We start from the raw sequence: 26,541 nt of genomic DNA on the forward strand, positions 1-26,541 counted from the left end.
AAGAATAGAACAAAAAAGCTCCAACCCCACCGGCCACAAATTTGTACTAACTCTGTACTTAACTCAATTATAAACAAACTAAAATCAGTTCATATTCATATAGTCAGGTCTTTCCACGTTCCAACAGTCTTCACGAGACTGATAGACCACATTCAGCTGTTTAGCTTTATGATAGAATTGTGATTAAAATAATGACAGGTTGCTAGCCCATCGCCTAAAATAAGAATCCTAAGTTATATATAAGCCTATTCCTTAGTCACCTTTTACGACATCCATGGGAAATGAGACGAAGTGGTCCTATTTTTTTTATATTGGTGCCAAGAAACCACACGGCAAAATGAAAATTTGTTAATCTTTAAATAGTTTCTTTTCACTTAGTTAGAATTGGTCTTCGTAGGTTTGTTATGTATGTATAAAATCACGTCTATATCCCTTACGGGGTAGACAGAGCCAACAGTCTTAAAAAAATTTCAATTTTTTTGGTTAACTGCTATCTAAAAAAAACCACGCAATTCGTAGCACAACAGTTTATTAAGTAATTACTTTGTCATTATATGCTTACACTTATAAAATAAAAAGTTACAAATATCACATTAAAATGTTTTTTTTTTTCATTGCACATCCAATATTTTTGAATATACTATACAAACATGATAGCTTTTGAGAAGTAGAGTAGTAGTTTTTTAGAAGTAATAATTTGATTCCTCTTTACGTAGGGCAAGAAGCAGCGATACCTTATTCAATCTTCATCTTCGTCGTCGGACAACGTTAAAACCTAGAAAGTTAATGAATGTCATTATGTGCGTAATAGTATATGTGCATGTTGTTAAGTGTATAAATTATTATATACTTAACAACATGCACATATACTTTTGTACATCAATTGCTTATTCTTATATTTTTACCAGCCTGCTTTTCTTACATGTAATATGGCTTGTTTACTTTTGCTGACCTATCACTCAAGTTTATTGATTATCTTTTAAGTTTCTGGCTATATAAAAAGACTGCACCAAGAAAAAAATACAAACAGCATATATTTATTATAAAAAAAAACTGCCTGCAGAAAAGCTCAATCTCCCTATGGTTTTAATTAACGTGAACAGGTGATGTTTCTCTGTAGGCGACTACACATATGGAGTATAATATTATTTATTGTTAAACGAACTTACCTCCATCATCTCTGCAGACAAATGCAACTTCGATAGGCCAGTAACATCTTCCAAATAGCTCCCGCTATTGAACGCTTTGAGCAAGAACTCTATGCCTTCCACTCTATACTTGTCTATGACCGTGTCCGAGCACGCTATGCACTGTTTGAATTTCGGGCACGTTGGCAGTATGGTCTGGTAAGCGTGGAGGAAGCCACGTACGGAGTGGGGGACCGGACCGAGGACCCCTTGCATTTGTGGAATGTTTTGAGTTTCGTCGTTGATATTGTAAGCTGCCGGAGCGTCTACCCTGTAATAATATTAGACATTTAATATTGATCAAAAAAACGCACTACGGTTTTCTTCTATGAATAAAATGGTCCATTGATTGGCCATTTTAGGGGTTAGGACTCCGTCGTTTTCTCAGGCATATCGTAAAAGGATACTAAGATTAGACACATTTATTTAGTGCAAATTTCCATGCTGGACTGGTACTGATGAAAAACATACTGCTTCTCTTCCCGTGCAGATTATAAAAATCAATCAAGGGAAAGGCTTATAAATTTGGGATTATTTTTAAGGCAATGAGCTAGCAACCTGCCTATCCTAATATAAATTCCATCATTAATTAACTTTCTCTGATTGTTCTGGGTCTTGAATGTTTATCTATATTAGTATTTATCATAAAGTTCTCTTGAAGTTCATTGGAACTACTATTCTATCGTTAACACAAGTCTAATACTAACTTAACGATAGTATATTTTATAATAAATGCATAATCCAACACCCAGGCCAATGAGAAGATGTTCGTTTCACAACATTACCTGACCGGGATTGAACCCGGGACCAACTGTGCCACAGACGAGCACCACCGCTGCGCCACAGACAATGTCATATATTTTAAGATCAATGTTGGCAGATATATAATATGAATTTTGACGATATTGATAAATGAAGAGAGTTATGAATGTGGATGAAGCGAAAGACGTCTGCAGGGATCGTGGCAAGTGAAAAGACGCGTCAATAAGAAAGGAAATATATACGGGACAGAGGCGTGATTTATGTATGTAATATGTATACCTTAAGTAAATAAATAAATCAGAAGTTTATACCTGAGTGGGTGTTGCAGTAGGCCCACAAGTAGTTCGACGGCTAACGCGCCCGCTATGGCCGCCACGCCGGGCCGGGTCACTGTGCATTGTTGGTCTAACGTCCTGTCTTTTAGTGACTGCAAAATAAAAGTAAATATACATTATTTATTTATTTATGTACTCAAAATTATATACAGGAGCATTTATTACAGTAATTCTAGTACAAAGGTACTACTTATTTCAAACTAGCGACCCGCCCCGGCTTCGCACGGATGCACAGCCGATACTAAATATATATCTATTAGAACTAACTAAAGGACCGCCCGAAAAGCGGCTAACTAAGTCTTGCTCCCGGCAAAAGTGTCACTTCTGCCTGCAGTCCCGGGCCGTGCAGCAGAAATCGTAATATTTTAATTTCACCACAACTTCAAAACGAAACGTCCAATTTTAATCATTCAAAGACCAAATATTATCTATATAAACTGTACTTATTGATGAAATACTGTACTTATTTATTTTGATAAGGATTAATAGCATGAGTAAAAAAACGCGTTTAAATGTAGACAAAAAAAAATTCAAGATTTTTTATATAAAAATGTGGTTGTTGTGCCTCACTCGACATAGATAGGTATAGTGTGTTGCGGACTTTTTTGTAGATATTTATAAGATCTACAATTAATTAAAACATTTTATGGTTCTATCTTTTGTAGTTTAGGCAACGTACGCAAAATAAGTAGCTTTTTGGTTGATTTTTTTCAGTTTGTGTCCGAAAAATCCAAATATATTACGGAACCCTATTTTTTTCCAAAATAAAATATAGTCTATGATAATGTAGCTTTCGAATGGTGAAAGAATTTTTAAAATCGGTCCAGTCGTTTTTGATCCTATTCATTACAACCAAACAAACAACGTTTTCCTCTTTATAATATTAGTGTAGAAGAAATCTCTTCGAGTAGACCCATTCTTATTTTATATCGATTACAAGCTTTTATGAGAGCGTGTGTGGTTAAGGCGTATATGTACGTTGCATGGTAACAGGGTTCGAATCTTAATGCGGCAATATACCTACTTAATGACCTTTGCAGGAGGACCTAAGCCATATTGGATAATGGGTAGACGTCCAGTTGCTTGAATGTGCAGGTTTTCTCACGATGTTTTTCCTCACCGTATGAACACTGGTTAGCTCTCAAACTAATGTACATAACTCATGTGGGTGGGGTGTCTGGTGGGATTTGAACCTGTGCCTTCATGTGCAGCACGCATTTTAGTCGGACACATTATCGATTCGACTATAAAAAGTCGATAGGAAACTTACTTTTTGCTGTTTGGTTCCTAGCACTTTAGAATAGGACCAGACCACTAAAAGGAGACAAAGGGGTAGGCGAACAATGGCAACCTGTTACTATTGGAATCTCAATTCAATCATCAAGCCATACAGCTGAACGTGACCAATCAGTCTCTCTGAGATTGTTTAGTCCGTCTACACAGAAAGGAATAAAGAGATGATTATATGTATGTATGTATTTAAGAAACTTACATTCCTTGGTGCTGTGACGTCATTACAGAAGTAGCAGCCTAGTTGTTTGCCCTGTATGTACGCGGATTCTACAGTGGCGCCCTCTAGCGGAGCTGCGATTCCGTGCCTCATCACGAGGTAGCTGTCGAAACCCAGAGCCGCGTTTATGACTATCTGAAAGAAATATGTAAAGGAAACAAATTTGTTAGGCATTTTTTTAATCTGAAGGTTTTTTTTCGGTATTACCATAAAAAAAAACTCGTAAACCTACCATAATAATCTTTATAATTAATTTGTATTATGGGAATTTGTATTAAATATCCATCTATATCCTAAATCTACTAAACTTAAAAATAGGTAATTTAAAAGTCTGCCTGTTACGTTTTAATATTTAAACCGAATTATAATTTTTTTTTTTATATAGGAATGACGGTAGTTTATAAGCGGAGGTCGCATATGACCATATTTTACACGAGAGAAATTTAAAAACTGGTTAATTTTTGTTGAGAATTTTCAGGTTAATTGAATGCGATTTATCTTGATACCATGTTTTACCCGCAGTTTCGCCCGCGCGAATTTAACGCCACCTACAAAAAATACAGGCTTTTCCGCTAATCACACGGGGACTATAGTTTTTACGGAGATGAAAATTACCCCATGTCTACTCTTCATTTTATATAAGTAAAATTTCAAGAAGATTACTTCCAACAAACTTACTTTCGCATTTATAAAATTAGTTGAGATTTTCCAAAGACGGTACCTACCTTTCCAAAATGGGCAGCGATGAGTGTAGGCAGCCATCTTGCTTCCCTCGTGTCGAGCAATAGGAAAATTACATCATGTTCTGCTATAGCTTCTGCAAGAGTCTTCACGTTAGAAATCGTTTCTTCCATAAGGGATTCCCCAACTGGGTGCCCCGGCATCGGAATGTGGAGAGGTAGGCCTTTGGTTATCTGATAGCGTAACAAAAATAAATGTATTAATCTATGGTACTTATACATTTAAAGAAATCAAAAGGACAGTAGTTTATAACCCTATCAGGGTTATAAACTACTGTCCTGTCACTATTTGAATCTCAATTCCAACATAAAGCCATACATACAGCTTAACATGGCCCTTCAGTTTTGTCAAGACTGCTGGCTCTCTCTACCCGCAAGGGCTATAGACGTGACTATATGTATGTATGAATGTAAATTGTGCAGAGGAAGACATAATTCCAATTCTGCAGAAAGAATACATATGGAATTTATTCTTGATCTGAACTTTCATAACGACGTCCCCAATTTGATAACAATACGTCCGCCTACGCTTTCTCCTTCACACTCCCTTGTATATTTGCTTAGTCCACCTGACCTGATATAATAATAATTATGACTTACAGCGGTAGGCAGTATATTTCTTAGGTTATCAGCGGCAGCCTCTGCTTTCCTACGGCCTCCGTTCAGGCAGTCTTGGAATGTGTACAGCACTTGTCGTGTGGGATTAGAGTATGACACTTTGCCGTTGTCAACGAATGATATGTGGCGGAAGCCCCAAGCCTGTAAAAAATAAGTTAGAACTGGAGAAGTGCGCGTTCATCTTCTTCTTCCTGGCTGAAGTCCCGGTTGCATCCTCACCACTCTGGAGGAGCCCGGGGTAAGCCCTTGAAAATGAAACCTGGATTGGGTGAGTCAGATTTTTACATGAAACGACTCCCGCCTGAGCTCCGTAACCTTTGCAGGGGAACCTAACCTGTATTGGATCATATGGTTACACATTCAGTTGCCTGAATGTGGCAATGAGCATTTGTCAGTTATCAAACTAATGTATGTATATAACTTCGAAAATAGTCACTGGTAAGACAAACAAAAGATACAAAAGGCAGTCGAAATGCAAAAATATATTTAAATTCTTAAGAGTGTCAGGGTATGCGGGTGAGACTATCAAAGATATCGAGTAATATTTAGTGGAATGTCGTAAAAGGCGACTTAGGGTTAGTTAACTTGGGATTCTTCTTTTAGACGATGGGCTAGCTGTTGGCGCTGCCTTTCCCCGTAAGGAATAAAGACGTGATTCTATGTATGTATGAAGAGCAATTTCATTTGGAAATAGTATTGGGTGGGTTTCGGCTTTCAAAAGACGGGCGCGTTGTTTGCGAGAGAATGTCAAAAGAATGATTGTGCGTCCTTCACATCTACTGATTATAAAATAACATATATTAAGCACACTCTACTAATAAGTTTTACTCTAAATATAAAAGATTACCAGTAAATCTCTTGCAACGTGACATCCCAGGGTTCCAGCACCGAGCAGTAAGCACTTTGTAGTCTTCATCACATCAACATCGATGTCAGGCACCAGTCGCCATTTCATCAGCTTGATGTTCAGATCTGATGATGTATCTATTAATCTAGAACATTGATTTATTTGATAAAAGAGATTTGCAGTTAATTATGGCTAGTAAAATGAAATGCATACCTATAACTGAATGAAAGTGCAGGTGTTTATCTATACTAATATTATAAAGCTGAAGAGTTTGTTTGTTTGAACGCGCTAATCTCAAGAATTCTGGTTCGAATTGAAAAATTCTTTTTGTGTTTAATTGACCATTTATCGAGGAAGGCTTTAGGCTATATAACATTACGCTGCATCTATTAGGAGAATGTGAAAAACACGGGGAAAATTATTCACCCTTGAGGTCTCAATGATGCCAAAAATAACTATTCCACGCGGACGGAGTCGCAGGCACAGCTAGTATGTAATAAAATCAATATTTCACAGCCACGTATAAAAAAAATCTTAGCGAGTATCGGTAAGTAATAACTCCCTAAGATTTTCGTTCTGTTCGCTTGGAAGCACGCCGCATGATTATTTCTGACATTATTATTTTGTCTTTGTTTAGTAAGGAAAGCCAAAAGCCGTTACCAACAATAGTTGAGACTTATTAGAAAGAGGTAGGTATATTAACTTACTTCAAGGGGTCCATAGATGCAGACATGTTAGCCAGTTTGGGTCCAAAGTTTCCTTTATCATTCCTTTCCCAGCCGACCCAGCCGGCACTTTCGACAGCTTGAACATTCTAGAACATTCATTTGAAGGAAAAGAAGTAATATCCAGTCAGCATTTTTCCACTTGTTGTTGCGTACTTCTTTTGAATCATCCACTTTCATCGATTTTTTCATGCCAGCTTGTTTATTTTTGGTACTCTTAAGAAATAATATTTGTAGAAGCTTCCTTGCTAGTATTGTAGTGAAGATAAATAAAGCAAGAGTCAGCTTGTTTTCTTCCCATACTTGTAAAAGGCAATCAAATTAAGGGAATGGCTAATAAAATTAATCTTTTGGGCGATGAACTAGCAACCTGTCACTATTTTAAATCTCAATTTCATTATAAAGCCATACAGCTGAATGTGGCCTGTCAGTGTTTTTAAGACTGTAGCTTTGTTTACCTCACAAGGGTATAAGCGTGCCTATATGTATGTATGTACTTACATCAGGTACTTCAATAGTGTAGATCAAACTATTTTCCACTCCACCACTGGCACTGCATCTCAAACCTAACACTTGTACAATTTTACCAGCCAATCCTGGGTAATGTTCTAGTAATGCTGCTAAAAATAACCGCAAAGGCCAACCAGGGTTCCCGGTATTACTTGAGTCGGCGAAACACAAATATAAATCCTTCAAGTCTATGTTTAAACTATTGTTGTCTATTTGCAATACTTTTGATAATGGGTGTACTGAAACTTTGTCATTTTCCTTTGTTACAATAAAATATGCTCTCTGGTCAGTATCTAGATTTTTGTAGCCAGTAGCTATAACATCAGTTTGTTTGTTGTTGAAGTGTTCATTTAAGGATTTACTTTTTTCCTTCAAATGAACTATTGGCTGAGTTGGTGCCGGGAATGCAAACCAGTAATAATAATGAAATTTCTTGAGATCCTGCAAAAGTTTAATAAAAGCATGATTATCTACTAAATTAAAAGCATATTATGTTATAAAGTTTTCTTAAATATGAAAGTAATACCTATCAAAGCATTTAGTAATTCAATATTTAATGATTATATCAATGTTCTGTCCTGTTAATGGAAAACGGTATTAATGTAGACTGTAAAAGTCACTTAAGGGAAAGGCTAATAAATTTGAAATTCTTCTTTTAGCATGACATTATTTGAATCTCAATTCCATCAGAAAAAAATACAGATGAAATTCTTCTTTTAGCAACCTGACATTATTTGAATCTCAATTCCATCAGAATAAAATACAGCTGAATATTAGCTTTAAGTCTTTGTAAGACTGTTGGCTCTGCCTACCACATACTGGATAAACACGGGATTATATGTACATATGTAGAACAGAAACTTACAGCAAATGACAAGATAATAAAGTTTAACAAAGAACAAGGTTTGGTGATCCATAATTTCTTCTTTATATTTGTCCAAAACTGTTGTCCTATTGTGTTCAGAAGTTGTGCTTTGTCAATGGTCTTGAACTCTTCAATTGTATTCTTATTCATTAGAGTCCCAGTCACACTTTCATAGTACTGTTCTGGTTGTGGGGTTCTGTAATATATTTTTAATTCAGTTGGTAAAAATGGTTTAAAATTCTTTTAGCTTATAAGTATTTTTTTATTAAAAATAGTATCACTGAGTTTGTATCTTTAACACAAGTCTCAAACTCACTTTGATGCCAACTCAATCTGTGTGTCTTTATTTAATACTTATGCCAAGTTTATTATTGTTTCATCATTCTGTGGAACTTTTTTGTCTGGTTGCCTCTGAGGCACAAGAACTTGGTTTCGCTTTTTCTCTACAAATTTTATTAAAATCAGTCCAGTAGCCATTTAGCAAACAGAAACGAAAATGTACACTAAGTCTGTCTATGGTCTTAACAATATTTAAAAAACATAGTTCATTTTGATTTCATTATGCAAGAATCGATAAGAATCTAATAAATTATAGGAATTCCTTGCTTTATCAAGGAATTCCTTCATGTATACAAGTCATCATGATACTGATGGCTCTCTTTACCCCGTAAGGGATAAAGACGTGATTTTATGTATGTATATACAAAGTCACCTTCATAATGAGTTTACATAGTAGGTAGTCTACCTACCTGTGCTATTTAGTTTAATCTTTTACGAAATAATATTAACAGTAATGTAAATAGACTTTCGGAAACCTGTTGAAAGACGTCCCGTCAACCTCGAACACTGGGCCTATGTCTTGCCTGTAAGTGAAACGCCCAAAAATTTGTTTTGTTGGCTCGTTCAATTTATCGACGTCCAATTTAACTTCAGTTAAAGTGTGCCAAAATGATGGATGCACGAAGGACATAAATGGAACATATTGGATGATCTCATTTTGTTCTGTTGTAGACATTGTAACTTTTTATAAATAAAACTGTTCTATTTTATATTTTCCAAATATTTTCATACAACCATCCACCAAACACAATTCAAAACAAATGTCATGTCAAGTGCCAAATGTCAACAAAATGAAAGTCATTGATTGTCAAAATCAGCTGTTACTCTTGTCGCCCTACCTCAGTGCCTTAGAAATTAGTCATTCATTCATTTTAGTTTGCAATTTTTTTATAAAAATTATAATGCACATTTCCTTTTACTTTTAAAATACCATTAATTCTAAGTATAATGTCAAACTAAAACTAAACCTATAAATAAAGAAATAAGTAACAAAAATGTATAAATTGAAGGTCTCTGAATAATATTATATCGACATGCGAGAGCTTTCCCACTACTGGCACTGGCAGCATTGTCGTAACGAATGGCAATGGCTGGCTGATGGTAATTTTTAGCCCTCGGGCTCACGAGATACCTCAATCAGCTTTTTCGTTACCTGTGAATGATGGACAGATGAACCCCACGGTCCCAAAGCTTCTAGCCCTAATGGTTCATATTTCTGCCTCATTTTATAGCAGAACCGGCTTTGGATTTGGCATCCCGAAGAGAAAATGGCGGAAGTAAACTCCAACGGCATTTTTAAACTTTACCTTTCAAACCAGCAAAAGAGGCAAAAGCTACTTAATGCAAATATAACTTTATAACAAGTTTTATGTCTTCTTGGTGTGTAGTCATTGAGTCACCATGTTCATTGACTTTAATGATCCGTAATTGAGTCACCATGTCCATTAACTTTAGTGATAACCTTAATTCCTGTAAAGTCGGACAGCTACATACAATACAGGGTGATTTATTTTTGGAGACTATTGTTGTAGTGTGTTGTAAACCTCAGCTACTACCCAGGACAGCGTCACTGTTGAGCTGAAGTCAGCTGAACCGATCTCGTAGATTAATAAATTGTATTTCAGTTATGATACTAATTCATCTTACATTAAGACATTTAAACTTAGTTATTAGATTCCGTGTATAATAAATTCATGTATCCGCCCGTGTTCGTGATAAGCGCATTGGTTGCTTTTTTAACTCACTCCGAAGATTAAATACTTCTTTATTATAAAATAAAATATAACAAAATAAAACAAAAGGTATTGAGAAAAGTCAAAGATTCGTTTCCTAATGTCAATGGCGTTCTGCAGTATTTTTGAAGATTTTTACAAAATAATTTTAATATAAGTTTACTTCCATGTAGGACGTTTATTATTTAGGCCGGCAAATTCGAAATTATTGTATCTATAACAGGTAATAATTTTGTTTACACATTACATGCCAAGTTTAACTCTTATTTTGCACCTTGATGAGAGTTTCTTATCTAGACCGATACTTTTATGATGTATTCGTTTTTAGCCGCAGCTTCGCCCGAATTTATGGCGACCTGCAAAAGAATACTGGTTTTTCGCAAATCCCACGGAAACTTTAGTTTTTACCACGCTGGTACCCCATGTCCTCCTCTAGACTCTTTATAAATAAGCAAACTTTCAATAAGAGTAGTTACCGGCACTTTAGAATAACCACTCATATTTTCCTGTGGATGTACGCGACTAAGGAAAGGCTAACGCTGAAACTTTGGATTCTTCTTGTAGGCGATGGGCTGGAAAACTGTCACTACTTGAATTGAATATTAATTCCATCATTAAGCTGGACGTGGCCTATCAATCTTAACAAGACTGTTGGCTCTGTCTACCCCGCAAGGGATATAGACGTGACTATATGTATGTATTCAAGAAGATTGGTTCAGTAGATAAGGCATGAAGAGACAAGCTTATTTTCGAATTTATAATACTGGGATAGGTAAATCGGAAAGTTGTATAACTATACATCTGTGAAGTTGCGGCCGGTATATTTTTTACTTCCATTTCTATACATTCTTTACAGCCCAAATTCAAATTCACCATGGCTATAAATTCATCACATGTTATGCGTAAGAAAATTGAACCGAAGGCATCGTCGGGTACTATGTCGCAAAGTAGCAGTGGACCATCCCATGTTATGACGCTTACAATCACTACTACTCAAAGTAGTATAAATGGCGACAGCAGATGTAGAATCGGAAGAAAAAAGGGATTGCCTTCGCCCTATCTCACAGCAGATAAGGTTAAGTTATCCAGAGTAACAGAAAAGAAAATAATACATAAAAAACCACTTGATCATGATAAATCGGTACCTTTGGCAACTGACGTTTACAGAGCAAACTCTGATGAACTTAGATTTTTAAAACATAATAACAAGAAAGTCAAAAAGTCCGTGCTGACTCTACCAAATGAATCTAATGCTGAAGGTATAGTCTGTACAGTAAGTGACGTAAATGATATGACTGAATTCAATAAAGATCAACGAGATCGTGAACGTAAAATAAAAAATAGAAAGCGGCTACCAATACAAACTAGAAAGCCTCGTATCAAAGCTAAAGACTTCGAATATTACGACAGAGATGCTCGATACTGTTCCCAGATGAATATTGATTTAGACTGTAGTTCTACTGACATGATCAAATATTACAATGGGGATGGTAAGAGGGTGTCAAATAAATATGCTACTGACAAAGTATCTGAAACCGAGTCCAAGCTGGACCCACACGACGTATGGGCTGTACTAAGGAATATAAACCGCTTTCAGTTCACCCCCTCACCACCTTTGTCAAATTATAGTGTGCAATCAAGGAAGAAGAAAAGAATGAACAAAAAACGTAATTGTCGTAAAGATGCGCGGTAAGTAAATTTTAATTGGTAATTGGAATCAAATAGTAATAACACAGTACAACAAATATCCTCCCAACAGGTATAAGAACCTAAGCAACTATACTAAATTCATTGGGTGCTAGATATCACACTCACAAATTTTATTATATATTTCAGAGTCATTGAGACTTGCCGCACTGAAGAATTTGCTTACATTTCAAGCTATGATGTGAGCAGGTCTCGTACAAACTTTTCTCAAGCTTCGAGCATTGATCGTATTACGGTGATAGATAAACAAGATGACTTTAATCACTTGTGTCAAGAATTTGAAAAGAAATTAACTCAAACTACTATGATGATAGATTCAAAAAATCTTAAAGGACAAAATAAACTAAAATCGGGCAATCAATCTTTTGTAACTAAGAGAAATAATAAATTAGTTAAACCGGATAAAAATACAAAAATTTATTTGCAACCTAAGGAAAGAGGTAATCAGTTAATGCCAGGTAATCAATCCGCACCTTTTATTGATAAGAAACCCATTTTAAATATGCCCAATGGCGGCCAACGTCCAGATTTCAACAAAGATGCAAATGAAAGTTCAAATGCCCATAAAATTGGTTTAACTTGTTTAGAATTTAAGGATGATCTTCGTGGTCACAAAGATCAAATTGATAAAGAGCTGCAGCTGCAGTCACCATACAATACCACTCTATGTTCTGTTAATTCAGGATCAAGTAAAGCAGGACTTAATGATTTTGTAAATCGAACTAAAGCAGGTAAGACATTCACCTTTTCATTGCTTCCATCAATGTTTGAAAAAAAAACATTAATTCGAAATGACCATGACCATGTTAATAATTTTCTTAATACATATTTCAGAGGAGAATAATAGATCTGTCTATTCAGACGAATCATATCAACAAATGAAAGGCATCACAAAGGTAGTTCTTAGCAAAGCACCAGATGCTGTAGTACCAAAGCGCAATATTCCTTCAAGTCCTATTCGCAAACCTCGTTTAGTAACCACTATGCCGAGTACAATGCCACCAAAATTAACACTTACTGAAATTAAAAGAAGACTCGCATACTTAAGATTTCCTATCGTAGTTCTTGAAAAGGATGAACTAGGTTGTTCCTCAATTGAAGTTCCTTCATTTGAACCGGTCCAGTTTCGCGGTTTGGACCAACATATATGGCCGTTTATGGTAGAGTGGCAAAAACCCGCTGAAGTTAAGAATAAGTCGAAAAATAACAACAATGTGTCTGAAAATATTCAACAAGGAAAAGGCAAGCATTCTATATCGAGAGTCACTAACAATAACAATTCGTATGAAAATAAAGCACTTGTTCCAAAAGAGAAGAAGTTTTATATTTATAACACAAAGAAAACTGATCCAAAACGTGTTATTGCTGTGCCAGAAGCTAAGGCTATAATACAGCAACAAATAAAATCGAAACCTATGAAGCAGTTCAAAGACAAAATGTTAAAACTGCTTTACAAAAACTCGACTGAAGAATTCAGAGGTAATAACAACCAAACTGGTGGTCAAGGTGATGTGAACAATCAGAAAATACTTCAACATATTAATATTGAGAATCCAGTAAAAAAAGTTGACGCCGCTACTGATGCCAGATCACCTCGTCAGCAATTTGCTACGCAATCGAATCGACGTGCGTTAGGGAGTCCACAAAAAGAGCGGAGTCAGGTGGCTTTGCCACATATACACCCATGGGCTAAAGGTAAATGGGCTAGCGACTTTATAGATAGTGTCATAAAGAAGGTCAAAAGTGGTATTTATTATACCCAGGAAAAGAAAGTTGTATGTAAAAAGTGCTGTAAGGGTAAGTCAAACTTGGTAATCTTTATAATTCTTTTTTTTTTTATTATTAGATACCGATATTTATTTATAACCTTTTCTTTCATAGTCTCAAAGGAAGTGTCAATACAAACGACTTTGTCGAGTGTGAAATGCAACACCGATTTAAACAAAACTAACAAGATTGATGATATGAACATAAAAAATGATTATCAAAAGATACCTGGATTTGATGAAGTTTTAGCACCTGTTGAAATTAAAAGTTTGAATATGAAACAAATCACGGTTAAACATTGTTTGACAAATGTTCTGTTACAGTTTGATGTTTCAGTACCAAACGAAAAGAAATCTATTTCGTTAGAACCACAAAGACCACCACTTTACACGCCACTTGGATTAACAGATAGTCATTCGAAGATCATTAAATGCAAAACTACGATTTTGAATGCAATAATGCCAGCTGAACTTTGTAGTATAATACCAAAGCTTATGAGGAACATAGATTTGAATACAAACTCGCCCCCAGCGTTCCCGCCATTCGCTTTTAGGAAACCTGAAATTCAACTTTCCACAATATCTGAACTCGCTCCACCCCAATCTATCGAATCTATTAAGTATGCCATCATGCCATTTTCTTTCATGTCCACGAAACTAAGGGCATATTTGGCAGGGAGATTTCAACAAAATAGGCATAAATTAAAAATTAAACTTCCTGAAAGGAAAAGTATACTTTCTTGTTGTACGAATGTGGCTAGGGACATGCTCAAAGGTTTCAAAATCGTTCCGTTGCTAAGTCAACATCACATATTTAATCCAGACACCATAGATATAACAGCAAGAAATTTATACAGGCCATCTTATACGAATATTATACGGAATGCGAGGTCAAAGTGTATGGCTCTACAACCATACAGTGAACCGAAGCAATGTGTGGCTCCAACATTTGGCATCCATAATGTTATCAAACTATTACAACAGATCTGCTGTAAAAACATAGTGGTTCATTTTGATTTTCCAAAATATTTCCCTGTTCAGCTGAACAACATTAAAATAACTGTTCTGCCGAACGCGCCAATAATTGATACGAAAATCTTTGAAATAGATTCCCTTCTCAATGGATGTTTAAGGGCTAATGATTATAGTTCTAAGCGTCTCTGCATTGAACAGAAGATAAACTCCATTGACTTTGAAAAAAAATCAAGTCGAATTCAAGATAAGAAACCAAAGATCAGTTTAAACCTTAGTCACACTAAAACCAAGAAATGCTTCGTGAGACTATACAAAAAATGTAAATCAACATCAAACATTACTATAGAGAGAAGTTCTACTGCATTATGCAAGATAACAAACCTGGATCATTTCTTCCAAGCTCTTGGATCAGGAAAATTATTGTCCAGCGTATTTGACAGTTATGCTGAGAAGAAAATTTTATCTTCTATAGCTGAAGTTAGTATTACTTATGCTGATATAGAAGTTTAGTAATTACCTATCATAGAACACAATGTTATGTAAAAAAACTTATGTTTCAGATGAGAAATTGGATAACAGATATTAGCCAAAGACAGGCTATGTTGGTTTTGTTGCTGACTAACAAGAAAGAAACTCCAAACTTGGTGCGATATCGGCCAGTTCTATTGCAAGGTATCGCTGTGAACAGGATCACTCGCGCTTCTGAGCTGGACATGGAAATTGAAGTCATAGAAACTGAAAACCTTAAAAAACCACAGGTCAGTTATGAAATAGAAAGCGTGCAGTAATTTTTACAGCACCAACCTACCTCTTTTTTGTTAGACACGCACGAAAGTATCTCCTACAGCAGCCAGGGTAGTTTATATAGATAGATACGAACGCGCCTGAACTTATTTTATAACTTTAAAAGAGGTGAGCTACTTTCTAAAGTTTATTCACTTTATAAATTTTTAGATTTTTAGACGCCCGAACTATTTGGTCGAATGAATTGTTACGTAAGGAGATTTCAAATTAACTTCTTTTATTTTTTTATTTTTTTTTTAACAGTTTGACGGGATACATTACATGTCAACAAAAGACCAAACTAACAATCTCTTAGAAGAACTTTATTGGATTGCTAAAACAACTGTAAGTTTATTCTTATTTTTGTAAGCTTAGGTACTAAAATTTAAGTACCAATACATATAATAAAACTAAATAATATGTAATGCCATTATGTTATTACTCATTGTGTCATGGTAATCTCGATTGGGTCAAAGATGCGTCCTTCAAAAATTATATAAACAGAAAATATTTAAATCATGATCCATTTTTTATCTCTCTAGTCTCTAGTAGAGACAAGTCTTACAGTCGGAACCTTCCTTCTAATAGAGATCATTCAATATTCTTTTTCTATTTCAGGCTTCGGACTATCAGAAACCATTCGACGAATCATCAGAGAGATTATTAAAATCGTTGACGGAGAAGCGTAAAAAACTAAATCCGTCTTACTTACGTGTAATGGCGCGTTATGTCGGTCTCGGCCTTCTAAAACCACCCAAAAAATGCATTTTTAAATAATGTATGTCTTGTGAGTCATGTTTGGTATCATTTGGTGTTGTTATAAATTATAGTTTGTTTTGTCTTTATTTATTTTATAATTTTATTTACATAATAAATTGATTATATATAAGACTGTTTCTATATAATTTACTTCGTACATACATACATACATAAAATCACGCCTCTTTCCCGGAGGGGTAGGCAGAGACTACCTCTTTCCACTTGCCACGATCTCTGCATACTTCTTTCGCTTCGTCCACATTCATAACTCTCTTCATACAAGCTCGGCGGTTTTAAAAATTTACTTCGTAATCTGACAAATTCCCTTGGGAGATTTATAGTAAAAAATAGTGAAGTTTTTCTTACACTTTCTTTTTTTTTGTAACCTTTTCCCACCCCTTCAGTTTAGAATGTTCAATAAAACGATTTACACGTGGTCAGCACAGTAACAGTTTTACCAACTGCGATAGGAGGTTTATGTATGTTTCTTCCATGGTTTCACGTGTATATAAATGCAAGTAGATTTCCCTGCTATCTGCTATAGCATGAACAGCTTGGTGGATTATACAATATTTATAGCAAAATGACCTCTGCATTGGTGGTATATATTACCACAACGGTGGGTCTTCCGAAAGCACCAAAAAACTTAAGCAATAATATAAAATAAATTGTGGTTGCTCTCATTAGCTTACAAAACTTGTAAGCTTATAACTATCTTTTCTCTATATTGATAGATAACAAAATAAGTCATTAGCTTCTGGAAATTACACTTTAAATAAGCGTGTTCATCGAAATTCGCAATAGTAAGAATGATATACCTATCTCATTTGTTCGATAGTCCAACTTAAACAAGGAAAGAATGGTCCTATTGAAATAAAAGTAAAAAACAAAGTAAGTTTTACATTTTTTTAATATTTTTAAGTTGATCACTTTTGCGGCGCACCCGTGCTGGAGCTCTTCGACTCACGAATAGACGCCGAACGCCTGCGTTTGATCTCTTCTTGGCGACGGACCTGTAACAAATAGTTTTATCAACATACTGCACTCATTTCTTAATGTTTAAGCAAGCATTGAAAAAATTAATGCCCTTACTGCAGTAATTGTAAATCACCTGATCAATCAAGAAAGCCTTGTGAACTTGTTTCTTTTTATATTATAGATACTTTACCCATGTAAAGACCATATTGAATGATAAATAGCTTTTTCTACCCGATAAGAATAAATATATGAAAATAGTTCCACAATCTTCCTCTTATGAAATCAGTCTCCTAGCGTCACATAGTTGCGAAAATGTATACTCTTGAAATATTATGTACACAAACATGTGCTTATAGCTAAGATTATGAAATCCTTTTAAGCTGTAAAATCATTGTTGCTATATAAATACCTTAGCATATATGGAAAATATTCTAAGGGGTAAGAAATAGCACCATTCTCTTACAGCAGAATACGATTGACCACTATTATTTATTTATATTATTGATACGAAAATCTTTGAAATAGATTCCCTTCTCAATGGATGTTTAAGGGCTAATGATTATAGTTCTAAGCGTCTCTGCATTGAACAGAAGATAAACTCCATTGACTTTGAAAAAAAATCAAGTCGAATTCAAGATAAGAAACCAAAGATCAGTTTAAACCTTAGTCACACTAAAACCAAGAAATGCTTCGTGAGACTATACAAAAAATGTAAATCAACATCAAACATTACTATAGAGAGAAGTTCTACTGCATTATGCAAGATAACAAACCTGGATCATTTCTTCCAAGCTCTTGGATCAGGAAAATTATTGTCCAGCGTATTTGACAGTTATGCTGAGAAGAAAATTTTATCTTCTATAGCTGAAGTTAGTATTACTTATGCTGATATAGAAGTTTAGTAATTACCTATCATAGAACACAATGTTATGTAAAAAAACTTATGTTTCAGATGAGAAATTGGATAACAGATATTAGCCAAAGACAGGCTATGTTGGTTTTGTTGCTGACTAACAAGAAAGAAACTCCAAACTTGGTGCGATATCGGCCAGTTCTATTGCAAGGTATCGCTGTGAACAGGATCACTCGCGCTTCTGAGCTGGACATGGAAATTGAAGTCATAGAAACTGAAAACCTTAAAAAACCACAGGTCAGTTATGAAATAGAAAGCGTGCAGTAATTTTTACAGCACCAACCTACCTCTTTTTTGTTAGACACGCACGAAAGTATCTCCTACAGCAGCCAGGGTAGTTTATATAGATAGATACGAACGCGCCTGAACTTATTTTATAACTTTAAAAGAGGTGAGCTACTTTCTAAAGTTTATTCACTTTATAAATTTTTAGATTTTTAGACGCCCGAACTATTTGGTCGAATGAATTGTTACGTAAGGAGATTTCAAATTAACTTCTTTTATTTTTTTATTTTTTTTTTAACAGTTTGACGGGATACATTACATGTCAACAAAAGACCAAACTAACAATCTCTTAGAAGAACTTTATTAGATTGCTAAAACAACTGTAAGTTTATTCTTATTTTTGTAAGCTTAGGTACTAAAATTTAAGTACCAATACATATAATAAAACTAAATAATATGTAATGCCATTATGTTATTACTCATTGTGTCATGGTAATCTCGATTGGGTCAAAGATGCGTCCTTCAAAAATTATATAAACAGAAAATATTTAAATCATGATCCATTTTTTATCTCTCTAGTCTCTAGTAGAGACAAGTCTTACAGTCGGAACCTTCCTTCTAATAGAGATCATTCAATATTCTTTTTCTATTTCAGGCTTCGGACTATCAGAAACCATTCGACGAATCATCAGAGAGATTATTAAAATCGTTGACGGAGAAGCGTAAAAAACTAAATCCGTCTTACTTACGTGTAATGGCGCGTTATGTCGGTCTCGGCCTTCTAAAACCACCCAAAAAATGCATTTTTAAATAATGTATGTCTTGTGAGTCATGTTTGGTATCATTTGGTGTTGTTATAAATTATAGTTTGTTTTGTCTTTATTTATTTTATAATTTTATTTACATAATAAATTGATTATATATAAGACTGTTTCTATATAATTTACTTCGTACATACATACATACATAAAATCACGCCTCTTTCCCGGAGGGGTAGGCAGAGACTACCTCTTTCCACTTGCCACGATCTCTGCATACTTCTTTCGCTTCGTCCACATTCATAACTCTCTTCATACAAGCTCGGCGGTTTTAAAAATTTACTTCGTAATCTGACAAATTCCCTTGGGAGATTTATAGTAAAAAATAGTGAAGTTTTTCTTACACTTTCTTTTTTTTTGTAACCTTTTCCCACCCCTTCAGTTTAGAATGTTCAATAAAACGATTTACACGTGGTCAGCACAGTAACAGTTTTACCAACTGCGATAGGAGGTTTATGTATGTTTCTTCCATGGTTTCACGTGTATATAAATGCAAGTAGATTTCCCTGCTATCTGCTATAGCATGAACAGCTTGGTGGATTATACAATATTTATAGCAAAATGACCTCTGCATTGGTGGTATATATTACCACAACGGTGGGTCTTCCGAAAGCACCAAAAAACTTAAGCAATAATATAAAATAAATTGTGGTTGCTCTCATTAGCTTACAAAACTTGTAAGCTTATAACTATCTTTTCTCTATATTGATAGATAACAAAATAAGTCATTAGCTTCTGGAAATTACACTTTAAATAAGCGTGTTCATCGAAATTCGCAATAGTAAGAATGATATACCTATCTCATTTGTTCGATAGTCCAACTTAAACAAGGAAAGAATGGTCCTATTGAAATAAAAGTAAAAAACAAAGTAAGTTTTACATTTTTTTAATATTTTTAAGTTGATCACTTTTGCGGCGCACCCGTGCTGGAGCTCTTCGACTCACGAATAGACGCCGAACGCCTGCGTTTGATCTCTTCTTGGCGACGGACCTGTAACAAATAGTTTTATCAACATACTGCACTCATTTCTTAATGTTTAAGCAAGCATTGAAAAAATTAATGCCCTTACTGCAGTAATTGTAAATCACCTGATCAATCAAGAAAGCCTTGTGAACTTGTTTCTTTTTATATTATAGATACTTTACCCATGTAAAGACCATATTGAATGATAAATAGCTTTTTCTACCCGATAAGAATAAATATATGAAAATAGTTCCACGATCTTCCTCTTATGAAATCAGTCTCCTAGCGTCACATAGTTGCGAAAATGTATACTCTTGAAATATTATGTACACAAACATGTGCTTATAGCTAAGATTATGAAATCCTTTTAAGCTGTAAAATCATTGTTGCTATATAAATACCTTAGCATATATGGAAAATATTCTAAGGGGTAAGAAATAGCACCATTCTCTTACAGCAGAATACGATTGACCACTATTAAATGGCAATATGGTATTCCCTGTCAATAAGGAATATTTTTAAATATTATGTAATTAAAAATCCTAAATGTTAGAAATCTACTTACATAAGTGTTTCCACTTACTTTCCCACTATAACCAAGGTTTACGAATTCAATATCACATGAACATGTTTGCACTTGCTCAAGAAAGTGTTTCTATTGAGCCAAAAGAGGCTTATAAAAAGCATAGATATCCTGTCAATGAAACATTATATCACTGTCCTTTGCAGTGTTCTTCTATTGTATCCATGGTTTCAAATGATGTAAAGCTTGACTAGAAATATAGCAGTAAAAATATTGAGCTGGGAAGGCAGCTTAATAAATCAGTCTTGTTTTTGGGTAAACTCTCGCTGTTTCGCTTTTAACAAGACGTGAATCGGGACAGCAATAGTTTGTCGCGCCATTAAAATGGCGTCCCGCGTGTTATACTACGAGGACTGATCAAGCTTTATATTTAGTCAATAATTATGCTACTTTCACTATAAAGTCACGGCAAAAATAAATAAAACAGACCTTAGATTCCTTCTTTCTCTGGGCCAGCAGTTTAGCGTACTCGGCCTCGGACGCCTTGCGCTTAGCGAGGCGCTTCTTCTTGAGCGCCAAGCGGTGGCGCCTGCGCTGCAGCACTTCGGGCGTCACTAATCTCTGGATTTTTGGTGCCTGGAAACATGACAAAGTTTTATTAAATCCTTTTTTAAGGCATAAATTGAAAACCGGTTTCTTGTGCAAGTTAAAAGTATGTGCATACTAACTTTACACAGGAAACAAAAAAATAAATACAGTAAAATCTCTTTATTCGCGGGGTATAGGTTCCATAAATATGCCGCGAATACAGAAACCGTGAATAGAGAATGGTAATTTATACAGGTTTATGGGGATACGTTCCTAGATACTCTCCAAGGCGTAAACGATCCAGCATTTCTATTTTCACTTTAAGCAGTAACACAGATTTTTTTCGTGTAGAAAACACGCTTTTTAAATTTTTTTAGTTAACATTATTAATTACGAAGAACGAAGAGAGCAGTAGAGATGTGTTACTCGATCACAATTTTAAGTAACGAATGTGAAAGATAAAACAATAAAATAGGCAAAGCGGCTTTTACCAAAGAACGGAACAGCAACATTTAAGAATATACTTTATTGTTTCTGAAATAAGGTTGCTTTCTTCTGTTTGTTTACATTTTCAAAAACGCCAACCGCGGTGTTTGCGGCAAATGCGACAAAGGCGGCTTAGGTCAAAGTGCTCGGCGGTACCATTAGACGGCACTTGCAAAAGATATTGCCTTAAACACCTATTGGAATTTTGTATGAAATTTTAGATCCGCGAATAAAGAAATTTTTAGCCGCGAATAAAGAAATTGGGTTGCATTTTTTTAAACCGCGAATAGTGAAAACGCGAATGACGGAAGCGCGAATAGGGAGCTTTTACTGTACATAATATATTATGAAATTGTCCAGCACACTGTAAAAGTAGACTGGCAATGATACCAGAATCTTCTGCTCGGCGCCGTTATGATATTCCCTGATGCTGCTGCTCTCGAGTCAATGAACTTACTAGAGAACAATATTAATATCAGGGTATTTAAATATTAGTTAAAAAATAATATATATAATAATTTTAGATCATATACACCTATTATTTATTGTCACAATAATTAAAAAACAAACATTAAGTGTTAAAATACCCACTCTGTAACATTTTTGGTGGTTCTTTGCATCAAAAACAAGTCAAAGCAAGAGTAGCCAGTTTTTAATGAATTGTTTCATTTTATCATCATTAATCAGGCATAATGAGAAACAAACGTTCTCTGATTATCCTTCTTGGGTCTTTGATGTTTATTAATATAAGTATTTATTATAAAATATAGTATTGTTGAATTAGTATCTTGTTACACAAGTATCAAACTTATTTTGAGGCTTACCAAATCTGTATAATTTGTCCCTTATATACAGTAAAAGCTCCCTATTCGCGCTTCCGTCATTCGCGTTTTCACTATTCGCGGTTTAAAAAAATGCAACCCAATTTCTTTATTCGCGGCTAAAAATTTCTTTATTCGCGGATCTAAAATTTCATACAAAATTCCAATAGGTGTTTAAGGCAATATCTTTTGCAAGTGCCGTCTAATGGTACCGCCGAGCACTTTGACCTAAGCCGCCTTTGTCGCATTTGCCGCAAACACCGCGGTTGGCGTTTTTGAAAATGTAAACAAACAGAAGAAAGCAACCTTATTTCAGAAACAATAAAGTATATTCTTAAATGTTGCTGTTCCGTTCTTTGGTAAAAGCCGCTTTGCCTATTTTATTGTTTTATCTTTCACATTCGTTACTTAAAATTGTGATCGAGTAACACATCTCTACTGCTCTCTTCGTTCTTCGTAATTAATAATGTTAACTAAAAAAATTTAAAAAGCGTGTTTTCTACACGAAAAAAATCTGTGTTACTGCTTAAAGTGAAAATAGAAATGCTGGATCGTTTACGCCTTGGAGAGTATCTAGGAACGTATCCCCATAAACCTGTATAAATTACCATTCTCTATTCACGGTTTCTGTATTCGCGGCATATTTATGGAACCTATACCCCGCGAATAAAGAGATTTTACTGTATTTAATTACTTAACGTAGCATGCAAAAGGTAGTATTACAATAAAAAGATACCTTATGTCTGGGTTTTGCATTTTCCTTGCCTTCCTTAGGGGGAAGCACACGTTTGACGACATAGCGACGGACATCGTCCTCTTTGCTCAGGTTGAACAGCTTGCGGATCTTGGAGGCACGCTTGGGGCCTAGACGACGGGGTACATTGCCATCTGTAAGTCCAGGGATTTCCTGAAAAAGAAATGCATTGCTACCTCTTATTGCTGTGTCCCATGTAATATGATATTTTATATGTACGCAAAAACATATGGTTGTTTACAAACAAACTTCTTGTTGCAGCCAGATGATTCACAAGGAATAAATGTATGGTATACAGATGAATCAAAATGCTATTAAAACATTAATGACAATTATCTATCTACCAAATAATATGCCCTGCCGCATATAATTACCAAGATTTGGAGATCTGGGAAACAGTAAGAACAGGGGCAAATATCTGAGGATATTAATGTTATGTAGGTACCTATAGTGCTTCTTTAAGGATTGTAAGAGGTAAGATTTACAAATTCAGTCTGTTGCAATGACCTGCAGCAGGCTGTTAAAACTTTTACTTAAGTGGATTTAGGAACAACAAAGAAACTTAACTTAGTATTACTTAAACTTTGTTTTTTGTAGAAAGAGGATCTTTTCTCTCTTCGTTGATTATTTTGCAAAATCCCTTTGTTTGGTCTCTGTTGGGTTATTCATGAAGTTTGATAACATTTGTGTAAACAGTAATGAAATAACTGTACCTGGGCTCCCTTGCGTACAATGACTAAAGCCAACACAGAGAGGTTAGCATCAACAATGCAGCCACGGACAGACTTGCGTTTCCTCTCACCATCACGACGTGGTCTGTAGCAGGAATGGCCCTTTGACATCAATAAACGCACACGGCCTAGAAAATAACAAAACACACTGACAAAGTGGATGCCTAATAAAATACAATGTGGAATTTCATTAACCCGCCAGTACTCGCGCTTCATTTTGGGACACTAACAGTCGCGTCCGGGTCGATAAGACCCATATATTATTTAGATGATTTAAATCACAAGACATATATTTTTAATGAAGTAATGTATTTGTTACAAATTTAACAATAAAACAAGTAATGTAATTTGACATTTTAATTTCTTTTACTGGAACAATCAACTTTATCTATAATAATAAAAATGTGCTAGAAAAAAGTTACTTTTAACATTTCACTTCAAAAAACTTAGATAATTATTTATTTTTATTAATAATTAACAACTATAATTATGTTTTCATTATAGTATCTGAGTATCTTCGTATAAAAAAAAAACTAATAAACAATAAGACAATCTTAGTTTTATAAGAATCAGCCTCAAAATCTATCACAAAAAAGTCCTATAAAGTTATCAATCTTAGAATTAAACAAATTTTTTGGTATGTTTTTTAGACTCTAATTAATCTTTTTGTTTGCAATTTTCACACACAAACATTGTATGATCTCGGCAAATAAATGCCTGACAGTAATGGCACTGAGTCTTGGTCTTCTTATCCTTTTTAGGGGGACAGAGCGAACATCGACCACGAACATTACTTACCCCTGATGGTAGAGATCTTTCTGTGATATGCATAGGTAAAGTAGTGATAGAAGACCTTTTTTGAATTTGTGGCATCACCAAACTCAAAGCTAAATCTTTGAGAAAGGTGTTTGGGCATGTTTAGCCTCATTGATCGGACCAGGACGCTCTCTGATAATGTTGAGGCTTCGCGTCCGTACTGATCTGGGAGGTTCTTCAATATTCCATTAACAACTCCATTTTTAGAGAGGTAGTGTCCTTGACAAATGTAGCTCAATGGTACATCATTTAGATCAGTTCTTCTTTGAAATAAATTACCTGATGTAGGTACTGGATTTGAAGATACAAACTCAGTAGATACCTCTTCCGAAGTTTGACAAGAATTAGAATCATGTTCGTCCATTTCTAAGTAATCTTCGATTTCCGAACATTCTTCCCCTTCGATTTCATCTTTATACAATAATTTTTCAATAGTTGCGGCATCTAATCGCATACGAGACATTCTGTATACAATAATAATAATGATTTATATTTTTAATTGTAATAAAAATCACTTACATGAACCGTCGCGTAAGGGTCTAAATGACCCATACTCACTTGACACGTCCGTCCGATTCAAACGCCGTAGGCGAAATGGCCGAGGTGTGGGGTACGAGTTCACTATGAAGTCACTTGAAGGTACCTAGCGCGGCAAACTTAAACTAATAATATTATAGAAATTACGGATCAAATTCTGTAGCTCTGGGTCTTTTCGACCCATGCGCGACTACTGGCGGGTTAAGAGTACAAACTTTACAATTACCCTGAATAGCAATATAACGTTTATCATACATCAAGTCTTCATTTCTTAGAGAACAAACAATATTCCAAAGACAGAAAGGTCACATTCAGCTGTATGATTATGATTAATAGTTAAGATAATGTTTCGAGTAATAAAATGTTTACAAAAAATTTCAAATACGTTAGTGTTTGTTTGGATCTTTAAAAATCACTTACTGTTAGTCAAAACTCCCTGCTTCATGGGAAAGCCCTGCTTGTCATTTCCTCCGGCGACGCGGAGGACGTAGCCCTTCCATTCATCGCCTAGCTGGTCAGCCTCTACTTCAGCGCCCATGCGCTTCTCATAGAATATGCGGAGCTTATGCTCGTCCACCACCTCGAATAACTTCTGACATCCCGTTGCCGGGTAGGATACGTTTAGCTACAAAAACAAGTTTGAGGTTACAAAATAATCACATTATCGCAAATAAATATTTTCAAGCTTGTTGGGCAATCGTAATATATTTCCGCACTGAAGTCATGAAAATATTATCATTAAATTATTTTTACACTGTCCAAAGATCAAAATTGTAAGATTTCGAAGTTTCACTAAACAACACGGGGACTTCATCACTATATTTCTCTACAATCGTTTATGTAATAAAATTTCCACCATTACTACAAATTAGTTGATTATATTAGTTTGAATTTAATGAGGATATTTTAGTTAAAATATTTATAGAATATTACAAAAATATTTAAGAACCTTCATGACTGCGATTAATCCCTCTGAACGTCAGCCATGAAAAAGAAAGAACCAGGTATTTCTCTTTCTTCAAATGTCTATCCGTGAGGAAAGGCAAAAGGGAATAGAGTTCATACAGCCACTAACCAAAGACATGCATAGAACTATAAACCCTATACAAACGACTCGGGCGTGCCAGACGTGCTAAAGATAAGACTTACACGTCTTAACTAGGTACACACAGTATAGTCGAGACTTTAACGTGTGGCGAATCTTTCATGTATTTCACTAGCTTTAA

The 26,541-nt window shown here is 35.1% G+C and overlaps 3 protein-coding genes across 3 annotated transcripts; 1 reads left to right on the plus strand and 2 right to left on the minus strand.

Moving 5' to 3' along the window:
• Positions 1 to 512: 512 nt before the first annotated feature.
• Positions 513 to 9,206, minus strand: LOC106129598 (ubiquitin-like modifier-activating enzyme ATG7). The gene is made up of 11 exons (XM_013328199.2): positions 8,915 to 9,206; positions 8,100 to 8,295; positions 7,226 to 7,675; positions 6,707 to 6,813; positions 6,000 to 6,144; positions 5,135 to 5,293; positions 4,520 to 4,708; positions 3,777 to 3,929; positions 2,261 to 2,376; positions 1,170 to 1,458; positions 513 to 775 (listed from the first exon to the last, which is right to left on the minus strand). Exons 1-11 carry the CDS (start codon positions 9,112 to 9,114, stop codon positions 740 to 742), a joined length of 2,040 nt encoding a protein of 679 aa, XP_013183653.2. The 5' UTR covers positions 9,115 to 9,206; the 3' UTR covers positions 513 to 739.
• A 1,853-nt stretch (positions 9,207 to 11,059) lies between these two features.
• LOC106129587 (uncharacterized) lies at positions 11,060 to 18,644 on the plus strand. Its single transcript, XM_060948634.1, has 11 exons — positions 11,060 to 11,860; positions 12,008 to 12,245; positions 12,312 to 12,609; positions 12,713 to 13,675; positions 13,760 to 15,096; positions 15,180 to 15,377; positions 15,667 to 15,747; positions 16,021 to 16,165; positions 17,665 to 18,008; positions 18,092 to 18,289; positions 18,579 to 18,644. Exons 1-11 carry the CDS (start codon positions 11,070 to 11,072, stop codon positions 18,642 to 18,644), a joined length of 4,659 nt encoding a protein of 1,552 aa, XP_060804617.1. The 5' UTR covers positions 11,060 to 11,069.
• A 1,321-nt stretch (positions 18,645 to 19,965) lies between these two features.
• Positions 19,966 to 26,395, minus strand: LOC106129728 (small ribosomal subunit protein eS6). Its single transcript, XM_013328385.2, has 6 exons — positions 26,265 to 26,395; positions 25,736 to 25,940; positions 23,945 to 24,090; positions 23,214 to 23,384; positions 21,072 to 21,218; positions 19,966 to 20,086 (listed from the first exon to the last, which is right to left on the minus strand). The coding sequence occupies exons 1-6, from the start codon at positions 26,268 to 26,270 to the stop codon at positions 20,000 to 20,002; spliced, it is 762 nt and encodes a 253-aa protein (XP_013183839.1). The 5' UTR covers positions 26,271 to 26,395; the 3' UTR covers positions 19,966 to 19,999.
• Positions 26,396 to 26,541: the final 146 nt, after the last annotated feature.

This window comes from Amyelois transitella, chromosome 16 (assembly GCF_032362555.1).
Source record: "Amyelois transitella isolate CPQ chromosome 16, ilAmyTran1.1, whole genome shotgun sequence".
Classification (NCBI taxonomy): Eukaryota; Metazoa; Arthropoda; class Insecta; order Lepidoptera; family Pyralidae; genus Amyelois; species Amyelois transitella.